The following is an 11,565-nucleotide window of genomic DNA, read 5'->3' on the forward strand; positions in this document are numbered from 1 at the left end:
GAGCCGACACCTGTACTTTGAGGGTGGGTGGTCTAAGCCCCGCCTCGATTCCCTGCTGTAAGGATTCCAAGATCTTCTGGATGTTTGGTCCCTCCAAATTTGGAGACGGGTTTTCTGACCAGGAACAGAATCTTTTCTATATCTTGAGATACAGTTGCAAGAAAAAGTATGTGAGCCCTTTGGAATGATATGGATTTCTGCACAAATTGGTCATAAAATGTGATCTGATCTTCATCTAAGCACCAAACACCACACATAGCCCCAGATCACCCCCCTGCACCCCAATTAACCCCTTGATCACCCCTTCTTGCCCCTGTCAATCACTAGTGAAAGGGAAAAAAGTGATCAGTGTAAACTGTCACTTTTTTTTTCACTGGTATTGACTGTTAGGTTTTAGGGATAGTTTAGGCCCCTTGGTTAGGTAGTTTAACGATCGTTTAGCGCCCAGCCCACCGCACCGCAGTCACTGATTCGCTGATTAGCGTATCGCTAATCAGCATTTGTACTTTTATAGTATCTGTAAGTGATCAAAACTGATCACAGTCAGATCTATGATAGTATTAGTGTCACCTTAGCTCGCCCTCTACCCAAAACGCAGTGTTTGCCCGATTAGGCCTGATCGGTCGCCCACACGTGCGTTCACCCACGCCCGCCCCGCCACAGTGACAAAAAATATATATTTTTTGATCACTGCACAATCACTTCACAAGCGCTGCGGCGATAAAAAAAAAATCAGTTTTTATATTTTTTATCAACCGCAGCGGCCTCCGGTACTTCGCTAGCCTCCCATTTGTAAGACAGGCTTGCTTTTTTTCTTGGGTAGTCTCAGGGAATACCCCTAAATTTAGTAGCCCAAATGTCAAACAGGGGGTATTCTTCTGAAGAGGCCTACAGGCTTCTGACCCAGTCGGATGAGGAATGGGAACCCTCATCTGATGAATCTAGCGGGTCAAAATATGAACCTGTAGAAAGCAGTGTCAGTCTGACTCAAAGTTCGGACGAGGAGGTTTAGGTCCCTGATAGCACCAGGCGTACCCAGCCCCGTGTCGCTAGACCACAGGTTGCGCAGGATCCGCTTTAAGGGCAGCAGAGTGGGGCTGGCGCTGTCGAATTACGTGATGAGGCATACACCAGCAGCGCAGCTCATCCTGGACCTAGTACCAGCACTGCCGTAGAACATGGTGAAGTGGCGAGCACCAGAAGGGCAGTTGAAGCTGGTACGGTGGCACGTGCAGTAGTTACCCCGTCGCAGCCACCGCACAGACAGGCCCGTAGAGCCCCTAGAATCCCTGAGGTGCTGGCAAATCCTGATTGGCAGTCCCCAACTTCAGCCGCACCTGTAGTTCCCCCTTTTACCGCCCAGTGTGGAGTTCGGGTTGAGACAGCTCAGATCGGTTCGGCCCTGGGATTTTTTGAGCTGTTCTTGACTGCGGAGTTCTTGGACTTAGTTGTGGCAGAAACAAATCGGTATGCCACTCAATTTATATCCGCCAACCCGGGAAGCTTTTATGCCCAGCCTTTCCGGTGGAAACCAGTCCAAGTTTCCGAAATTAAAATTTTTCTGGGCCTTCTCCTCAACATGGGTCTAACCAAAAAGCATGAATTGCGGTCATATTGGTCCACGAACCCAATTCATCACATGCCCATGTTCTCTGCTGCTATGTCCAGGACACGATTTGAGACCATCCTGCGTTTCCTGCACTTTAGCGACAACACCACCTCCCGTCCCAGAGGCCACCCAGCTTTTCACCGGCTCCACAAAATTCGGCCCCTCATAGACCACTTCAACCAGAAATTTGCAGATTTGTATACCCCTGAGCAAAACATCTGCGTAGACGAGTCCCTAATACATTTTACCGGGCGCCTTGGCTTCAAACAATACATCCCAAGCAAGCGCGCCCGGTATGGGGTCAAATTGTATAAGCTCTGTGAAAGGGCCGGTCGGTTGCCCTGACTACCTGGGGAGCAGTGGGAAGACAGTCTGGGACTTGGTGTCACCCTTATTTGGCAAGGGGTACCATCTTTATGTGGACAATTTATACACAAGTGTGGCCCTCTTCAGGCATTTGTTTCTAGAACAGATTGGCTGCTGTGGCACCGCGCAAACTAGTGAGGAATCTATACCTAAAATTAGTGAAACTATGGTGACACCTATTAATATCACCAATCAATTTTTTTCCGGTACAGTCAAGAACCAAAACCATGGAAAGGGAACTTAGATCATTACAATAAAATACAATAAATAAAAAAACAATACTATGGCCGCTTCCCAAACTCTGGCACTTAGAGAACTCCAAAATAACAAAGACATCATAATTCACAATTCTGATAAGGGAGGCGCCGTAGTGCTCATAAATTGTAAGGATTATGAAGCAGCTATCAATAACATTTTAGAGGACACTGGTACCTATAGGAAATTAATTAAAGACCCCACTCCAGAATTTGTCAGGGCCCTTGATTCTTTACTAGACGAAGGTCTCAGATTTGACAACGAAAAAGAGTACCTGAAATTGGATTGTCCTTGCACACCTATCATGTTGGGGCTTACCATAAGCAGGATAGCCCTATTACATATAGACCTATTGTCTCCTGCTCTGGATTCATTTTTGAAAACTTTGTGAATGGGTGGATCATCATCTACACTGCGATATTCAAGCGCTGTATCCTTCGATACCAAATTTTTTCTGAACATAATCCTTATTTATCTTATATAGGCTGGTATGGACGTTATATATATAATCTCCTTGTTTGGAGGGGCCCTGTGGCGTTTGTGCCAGCCTTTGTTGAAGATCTAAATAACAATAGTTTTTCCGCTTATTTTCACTTATAATAGCTAACCATATGAAAAAAAAAACTCTGATTGGAGATTCCTCTCATAACTGGGTTATTACCAAGTTGTATTGAAAACCTACAGCACGTAACACTATTTTGGACACAAGAAGCTGCCATCTCAAGAACACAATTCGCAGCATCCCGGCAGGGGAGTACATCAGGGTGTTACGTGCCTGTTCAGACATCAAGGATATTTATAAGGAATGCGTCATCATTGATAGCCACCTCAAAGAAAGAGGCTATCCTAATTGGCCTCTCAATCGTGCCAAAAATATTGAGATCACTAAAAATAGAGAATCTGTACTCAGCGATGGCACTCTCACAAAACAAAAAATGTGTATTCCCCAAAAAACGTAACACTACTAATCGCAATACTGATTAGGTTACTTTTTCTACAAATTATTATTTAGAATATTATGAGATTGTTAATCTCCTCAATAAATACTTAACTATTTTGGATGATGACCCCTAAATGAAAACATTCTCAAGAATGGCTGCAGATTTGTCGCCAAACGGGGTATCACACTAGGTAATACTTTAGCTCCTTCTATGTATAGGTCTCCAAACAGTCACATTGGCGGAAATGCACAACACTGGCTCACATGCAAAGGCCTGTATAAATGTGGTCATAACAGATGTAATATATGTAAATCCATCAAACCTTGTAAGTCTGTGACCTCCACAGCAAATAACTATTGTCATAATATCAATACTTTTATTAACTGCAACACCAGCTATATTATTTATGTTATTGAATGCAGGATCCAGTATGTTGGGTCCACCTCCCGCAGCCTTAAAAATCACATTGCTGAACACCTCAATAGAATTTGTTTTTATTTCGGTGCCGGATCTATCCACGTTTTTTCTTGTGTGATATATTCAGCTGATTGGACATGATTTCAAAAGATACACCCCTGTCTGTATAAGGTCTCACAGCTAACAGTGCATATCAGAGCAAAAATCAAGCAATGCAGAGTAAAGAAATGTCCATAGAAAGGATTATGTGGAGACACAGATTTGGAGAAGAGTACAAAAATGTGTGCTGTATTGAAAAGTCCTCAAGAGGACAGTGGCCTCCATGATTCTTAAATTGAAGACTTTTGGAACAACCAGGAATCTTTCTAGAGCTTGCAGCCCCACCAAACTAAGTAATTAGGAGAGAAGGGGCCTGGAGGAGAGGTGACCAAGAACCCAATGATCACTATGGCTAAGTTACAAAGATTCTGTTGAGAAACTTCCTAAAAGTCAACCATCATCGCAGGACTCCACCAATCTAAGCTTTATGGCAGAGTGGCCAGAAAGAAGCTTCTCAGTAAGACATATGGAAGCCTGCCTGGAGTTTGCAAAAAAAGCACCTAAACCAAGCACTGCTTATCACCTGCTCAATACCATCCCTACAGTGAAGCATAGTGGAGGCAAAATCATGCTATAAGAGTGCTTTTTTCTAGAAGATGGGACAGAGAGACTGGTCAGGATTGAGAGAAACCTAAACAGAGCAAGGTGGTACAGAGATATCATTAATGAAAACCTGATCCAGAGTGCTCTGACACTCAGACTGGGCCGAATGTTCTCCTACCAACAAGACAATCACCCTAAGCACACAGACAAGACAACAGGAGTGGCTTAGTGACAACTGAAGCCGGGAAATATATGAGCTGAAACAAATATTCATATATGAAAGCACTGCATAATGAATGGCTTTGATAGCAAAATTGTGCCCCGGGCCAGAAGAACAGAGAAAGGAGGGTGGGTGGTTAGGATAGAAGGGTTATTCAAGATATGGTTTTGCTTGTATTCTGTTCATTTAAATTTTCCTTTTTTAATCATTCTTGTGGATTAAAATTCTTATTAAAATGATTTTTTTTTTATTGAGACCTGGGAATAAGTTTCTGCCAGACACTTCTGAAATCTAATATGTCTATTCCTTTTTTTCCTCTAAAACCTGTTATCTGTGGAAGGCTCCCATATAAGCTAGAGCATCAGCCAAGTCTTCTAAAATAGGTACCGTCAGCCATATGGTCATATTAAATGGTCATCTGAGTTCTCATAATGCAAAATTCAAGTAAAGTGGAAATCTCAAATTTAAAAAAACTCAGTTAAAGCACATGGTGTCACCTGGTGGTTCATAAACCTCCTCAGGATAAGAATGCTATATTACTGTGGCCATGTCAATGGATCCTACATAGAAGCAGCAAATACTGTACAGCAGAAAGTGACCCTAAGGAAGCCCACCAACCATCCAGGAAATTAGTGTCAGTGGCCCTAAGTTCTACGGATTTTATTAAGCTCTTAATGTTGTACTCAGTACCGTGCATTCTTCAAATTAACATGCATGTTCAAGTTTGGTGGGGTCTCCTATCAAAACACTTGTTGTTCCAATTACATCAAGTCATTATGAAAATGTTCCTTTTAACTTTGCTTTTATATTTTCATTATTAGGAAACCCAAAACAGTGCTGTCAGAACTGACTTCCCCCCCCAGAACTACATCAACATTCACGGTTATAATGGCAATAGTCAAAAGTCTAAGTCAGAAATTGCTTAATCCCTTGAGGTGGAGATTAAGTATTTTGCAGAAGCTTGAATTTTACTTACCTTAAGAGCTCAAGTAATAATAAGGATAGATCCTAAATTGAAAAAAAATATATATTCTGGAAAGTTTTTTAATTTTTTTAAAGAAATTCTTCTCTGAAGTTTATATTTCTTATATGTCTGCTTCTGTCTCTGTTGATAGAGTGGAGTGGATTGAGACATTACTGTACTATTTATTAAGTCACTAACATTTTCTTTATATAAGTGAATGGTTGTAGAATTGATGCCATGTTCAAAGCTCTCAGGGATTATTATAAGTCTCCTGGCACCCACTTTCTAAGAATAAGAAAATTATCTTAATTTGTGAAAGATTTAAACTACAGATATTTCTTGTACCTTTTGACTCTAAGTTATTAAAAGTTTAAGCCAAAGTCAGATAATTTACAAAGTCAAGCATTTTGTGTTGTAATGCGATCACGGTGAGAAAAGTTTATTGTATTGCCGTATTTTTCACCCCATAAGACGCACCTTTTCCCCCCCAAAAGTGTGGGGGGGGGGGAAATGCCCCTGCGTCTTATGGGGCGAATGCTGCCATTTTACATCGCAGACTGCGATGTATCAGCTGGACGGGGGGAGGGAGGAGGGGCCGGTGTCATGCAAATGCGGCGGGGCGGTGCGGTCACTGTACTCCGGCCCCACCGCTCACTCACTGCTTTATTGCTTAAACATTTTATAATAATAGCTTTAATTGACGTTCCGATCCCCAGTCCCATCTGTACTACCCTTACTAAATGTCCTGTAGCAGGCAGAGCAGGGCGGCCGGCCGGCCGTAACTCACTGACGTCATGTGCCTGCGCCGCCTACTTCATTCATAAATGAGCCTGCCCTCCCTGCTCTGCCTGCTACAGGACATTTAGTAAGTACGGTGGTACAGATGGGGCTGGGGATCGGAACGTCAATTAAAGCTATTATTATAAAATGTTTAGGCATTAAGGAAGTGAGAGAGCGGTGGGTCCAGAGTACAGTGACCGCACCGGCCCCACCGCATTTGCATGACACCGGCCCCTCCTCCCTCCCCCTTCCACAGGTTTAGCTATGGTATACTAGGTCATCTGTGGATGCCACTATTATGAGGTGGGGGATATGTGGATAGCACTGTTATGGGGTGGGGATCTGTCGGTGACACATATATAGCAGTGCCATCCACAGATCCCCCCCCCCATAACAGTGCCATCCACAGATCCGCCTACATAACAGTTCCATCCACAGATCACCCCCCATAACAGTGCCATCCAAAGATCACCCCCCATAAGTGCCATCCAAAGATCACCCCCATAACAGTGCCATCCAAAGATCACCCCCCATAACAGTGCCATCCACAGATCACCCCCCATAACAGTGCCATCCAAAGATCACCCCCCATAAGTGCCATCCAAAGATCACCCCCCATAACAGTGCCATCCAAAGATCACCCCCCATAACAGTGCCATCCACAGATCCCCCCATAACAGTGCCATCCACAGATTCCCCCATAACAGTGCCATCCACAGATCCCCCCATAACAGTGCCATCCACAGATCCCCCCTATAGCAGTGTGTCATCCACAGATCCCCCATAATAGTGTCATGCACAGACCACCATTAGTTCAAAACCCATCAAAAGCACACCTTTTGGTTGAAAATATATATTTTTCTTATTTTCCTCCTCAAAAACCTAGGTGCGTCTTATTGATCGGTGCGTCTTATAGGGCGAAAAATATGGTAGTTCCTCACATATACTTTCAGGGTATATGGATGCCATTGAGGAGGATCTCCTGCTCTGTAGCCTCCTCTCTAGGCTATACAGAGAGCAGCTTTTGCTTTGCAGAATATGGCATTTGTTTGATTAATTTGATAGCAGTCAATTGAAGGAAAATTAGTGGTTAATGGAGATCTTCATTCTGAGAATGGGATTTCATTTGATAGGTATCTACACTTACCTAAAGAATTATTAGAAGATAAAAGAGGAATAGGAGGCAGCGCCTCATGTGTGGTATAGTGGGATAATTGATAAAAGAGGTAAGTTAAAACTCTTACTTTCAGTCACAACACCTATATGAAGCTTCTGCTGATTTGCCTGATCAGCATGCGGGGTGCCTGCGCTGCTGCCTAGGTTCCAGCCCCGTGCCTTGGAAGCAATCGTCGGGGAGAGGTATCGTTTGTAGAGAAGAAATAGAATGAACCTTTTAGATGGCGCTGTCAGCAGGAGTCAGAAATAGGTAGGTATTGTTAACACAATACTTTTTTATTTTCAGTCAACGCGTTTCAGGGGCGGAGGGCCCCCTTTATCAGGACAATATACACCATATATTGTCCTGATGAAGGGGGCCCTCCGCCCCTGAAACGCGTTGACTGAAAATAAAAAAGTATTGTGTTAACAATACCTACCTATTTCTGACTCCTGCTGACAGCGCCATCTAAAAGGTTCATTCTATTTCTTCTCTACAAACTAAAGAATTATTAGGAACACCATACTAATACGGTGTTGGACCCCCTTTTGCCTTCAGAACTGCCTTAATTCTACGTGGCATTGATTCAACAAGGTGCTGATAGCATTCTTTAGAAATGTTGGCCCATATTGATAGAATAGCATCTTGATGGAGATTTGAGGGATGCAGATCCAGGGCACGAAGCTCCTGTTCCACCACATCCCAAAGATGCTCTATTGGGTTGAGATCTGGTGACTGTGGGGGCCATTTTAGTACAGTGAACTCATTGTCATGTTCAAGAAACCAATTTGAAATGATTCCAGCTTTGTGACCTGGTGCATTATCCTGCTGGAAGTAGCCATCAGAGGATGGGTACATGGTGGTCATGAAGGGATGGACATGGTCAGAAACAATGCTCAGGTAGCCCGTGGCATTTAAACCATGGCCAAGGTCAGGCAACATTTTTCCAGTCTTCAACAGTCCAATTTTTGTGTGCTCGTGCAAATTGTAGCCTCTTTTTCCTATTTGTAGTGGAGATGAGTGGTACCCGGTGGGGTCTTCTGCTGTTGTAGCCCATCCGCCTCAAGGTTGTGCAAAGGTTATGCTTTGCTGCATACCTCGGTTGTAACGAGTGGTTATTTCAGTCAACGTTGCTCTTCTATCAGCTTGAATCAGTCGGCCCATTCTGCTCTGACCTCTAGCATCAACAAGGCGTTTTCGCCCACAGGACTGCCGCATACTGGATGTTTTTCCCTTTTCACACCATTCTTTGTAAACCCTAGAAATGGTTGTGCGTGAAAATCCCAGTAACTGAGCAGATTGTGAAATACTTAGACCGGCCCGTCTGGCACTAACAACCATGCCACGCTCAAAATTGCTTAAATCACCTTTCTTTCCCATTCTGACATTCAGTTTGGAGTTCAGGAGATTGTCTTGACCAGGACCACAACCCTAGATGCATTGAACCAACTGCCATGTAATTGGTTGACTAGATAATCGCATCAATGAGAAATAGAACAGGTGTTTCTAATAATTCTTTAGGTGAGTGTATATAGATCTGGAATGAAGATGACAGGAGTAGCAACCAGGCAGTTCTTAAACAAATGCAACAGACCCACTATGGTCCATTTAAGGCATTATAGAGTTTTTTGTTTGTGACGCCCCTTGAGATGCAACAGGCCTATTGCCCATGTCTGGGGAATCCCTTGCCCCTTAGGAGGTCTCTACGAAATATGTCCCTCTTATAGGTCAAGTAGTTGTGACGCCAGTTGCAGTTAGGCAACGAAGACATGTAGTCCTCTTTGTAGATGGTAGTGTTAGTACCCAGGGTAGGATTGCCAGAGTGGAGTGGCCTACAATGTCTCTGTAGATGTTGTATGCACATGTCACAGTGCTCCTACCTGGATATCCTTGGATCCCAGATGTGGTGTAGTCTGAAGCATTGCAAAAAAAGGGGTTGTTGAACTTGGATGGTGTAGGAGGTAGAATAAATGAAGTCCAGACTTGTAGTAACGTTGAACACAGCTTTACTTTTCATAAACGGTAATCCAAACAGTTTCCAAAAGGTATTTTGGTCATCATCAGGTATTGGCTTAACTTTGGCAGGCAAACACTTCTGCAACAATCTTAGCTCTGCTTTGCTGTAGCTCTCTCAGCTCTGCTGTGCTAGCTGGATTAAATAGGAACTTTCCTCTTCTGCTGGAGCTTAGTTTAGCTGTCTGTAGTCTGTCTCTTACTTTAATCCAAGGAACTTCTTCTTAGCATCAAGCTCTCTTAGCTTGGAGGTTAAGGCAATGTGAGCCTAGGAGGGGACAAGCAACCATGAAGACTTCAGAGGCTGGGCCTCTGGGTCTAGCAGAGCAGACAGTGCTCTGCTAGCCAACACACACCCTTTCCCCAGGAGGGGGTAGGCTAGACTGACTTGCAACCTCTCCCCTAGGAGGGGAAGGCTAGACTGACCACTAACTAACTGACTCTAGAGAGGGCTGGAATGGAACTAGAAAGTTCCTCTCCAGGAAACTAGCTCTGCCAAGTGTGCTGCCACCTGCTAGTGAACCAGGAAATTACATGAACACACAACAGTTGCATAGGAATGAATACACATTTTGCAGGACATATAATAATTATGCAAGATGACACAGGATTTACCATTAATGATAGCAGAGGGGCAAAAAGAGTGGTAATGCCCCCTAGCGGGGCATTACACAAATTTTATCTTTTTATTTCTAAGCCTCTCTCCAGATTCTTTCTCCAGGGTCACAGAAAGACTCATTCAGGTAAAGCACCCAAAACTAAAAACAACATACTACTAATTGGTTTTGTTGACCAATATTCTTTGCTTTCTATCAGTGGTGACCAGTTCCAGCATCTGCTCTTGTGGAATCAACCTCGAAGGCAACAATAAGTATGAGAGATCCTTTATTTCAGTGTTTTACAATGTACACAAAATTCTTTTAGAGACTTCATTTTCTAGTCAAACTAATTTTTATGGTACATTTTACGTCCTTATTTCTTACACTGTAAATGAAGGGGTTCAACATCGGAGTCACAACTGTATACAGGACAGATATTGTCTTGTCTGTTTCTGGTAAGTAAGCAGAACGGGGTCTTAGATACATGAACATAATGGTCCCATAGTAGAGGGTGACAACAATAAGGTGCGAAGCACATGTGGAGAATGCCTTTTGCCTCCCTTGAGAAGACTGGATCTTAAAAATAGTTGGCTATAATATGGATATATGAAATCAGAGTTAAGAATAAGGACATTGTGACAACAATACCTGCAGAAACGTACATCGCTATTTCATTAAGTCTCGTATCTCTGCAAGATATTTGTAAGAAGGGAGGTATCTCACAAAAGAAGTGGCTGATATGGTGAGATTTGCAGTAGGGAAGTTGGACTGTAATGAACACATGGAAAGCAGAATTGATGAAGCATGCTGTCCATGATCCTACAGCTAGAGTAATGCACAACCTCATGTTCATAATGGTGTTGTAGTGAAGTGGCCTACAGATGGCAGCAAATCGATCATAGGCCATAACTGCCAGTATTATACACTCCATTGCCCCTAAAGCTAGAGAGAAGTACATTTGCAGTGCACATCCGAACAGGGAAATACTTTTATCCTCAGCAAGAGTATTTATCAAGATTTGTGGAACTATGGTAGATGAGAAGAAGATGTCAATAAAAGAGAGATTACTTAAAAAAAAGTACATGGGGGTCTGTAGAGCTGGGTTAATCTTCACCACGATGATCAGTAGAAGATTTCCTGCCAATGTTATCATATACATCACCAAGAACATAAGAAAGCATATAACCTGGAGGTAAGGAACATCTGATAGTCCAAGAAGGACGAACATGTCTGGAGATGTTATGTTTGTAGGGTCCATTATAAGTGACTGCTGAATGCTAAGTAGAAATATGTACAGAAAGGTTACTGTAATGTGAAATTGACTTCATAAAGTTTCTAGGGTTCTGTCATTGGAAAGATTTGGAATGTTAGGTTATCTATGAGCAAATGGAAGATAGTGGGTGCACATCCGCTCACTGAATGGTCTACAACAGTTTATGACTTGTGTTTTTTTCAGGCCTCTTGGTCAACTTAACGTGTCAAGAAGGCTCATCTGCTCTTTCTTCTGACGACAAAGGCAATAACTTTTCTGCAGAAGACAACTCAAGGACTTATATTTACTAATTGAGATGATCTAATCAGTATGTATAAATACAGGGTGATT

At 43.0% G+C, this 11,565-nt stretch overlaps 1 protein-coding gene across 1 annotated transcript; it reads right to left on the reverse strand.

Annotated features, from left to right (window-relative positions):
- Positions 1-10,292: 10,292 nt before the first annotated feature.
- Positions 10,293-11,220, reverse strand: LOC122921980 (olfactory receptor 5AS1-like). Its single transcript, XM_044272355.1, is given in 2 exon segments — positions 10,293-10,550; positions 10,552-11,220. Coding segments are annotated over 2 exon segments (927 nt in total).
- Positions 11,221-11,565: the final 345 nt, after the last annotated feature.

Source organism: Bufo gargarizans, chromosome 11 (genome assembly GCF_014858855.1).
Source record: "Bufo gargarizans isolate SCDJY-AF-19 chromosome 11, ASM1485885v1, whole genome shotgun sequence".
Taxonomy (NCBI): domain Eukaryota; kingdom Metazoa; phylum Chordata; class Amphibia; order Anura; family Bufonidae; genus Bufo; species Bufo gargarizans.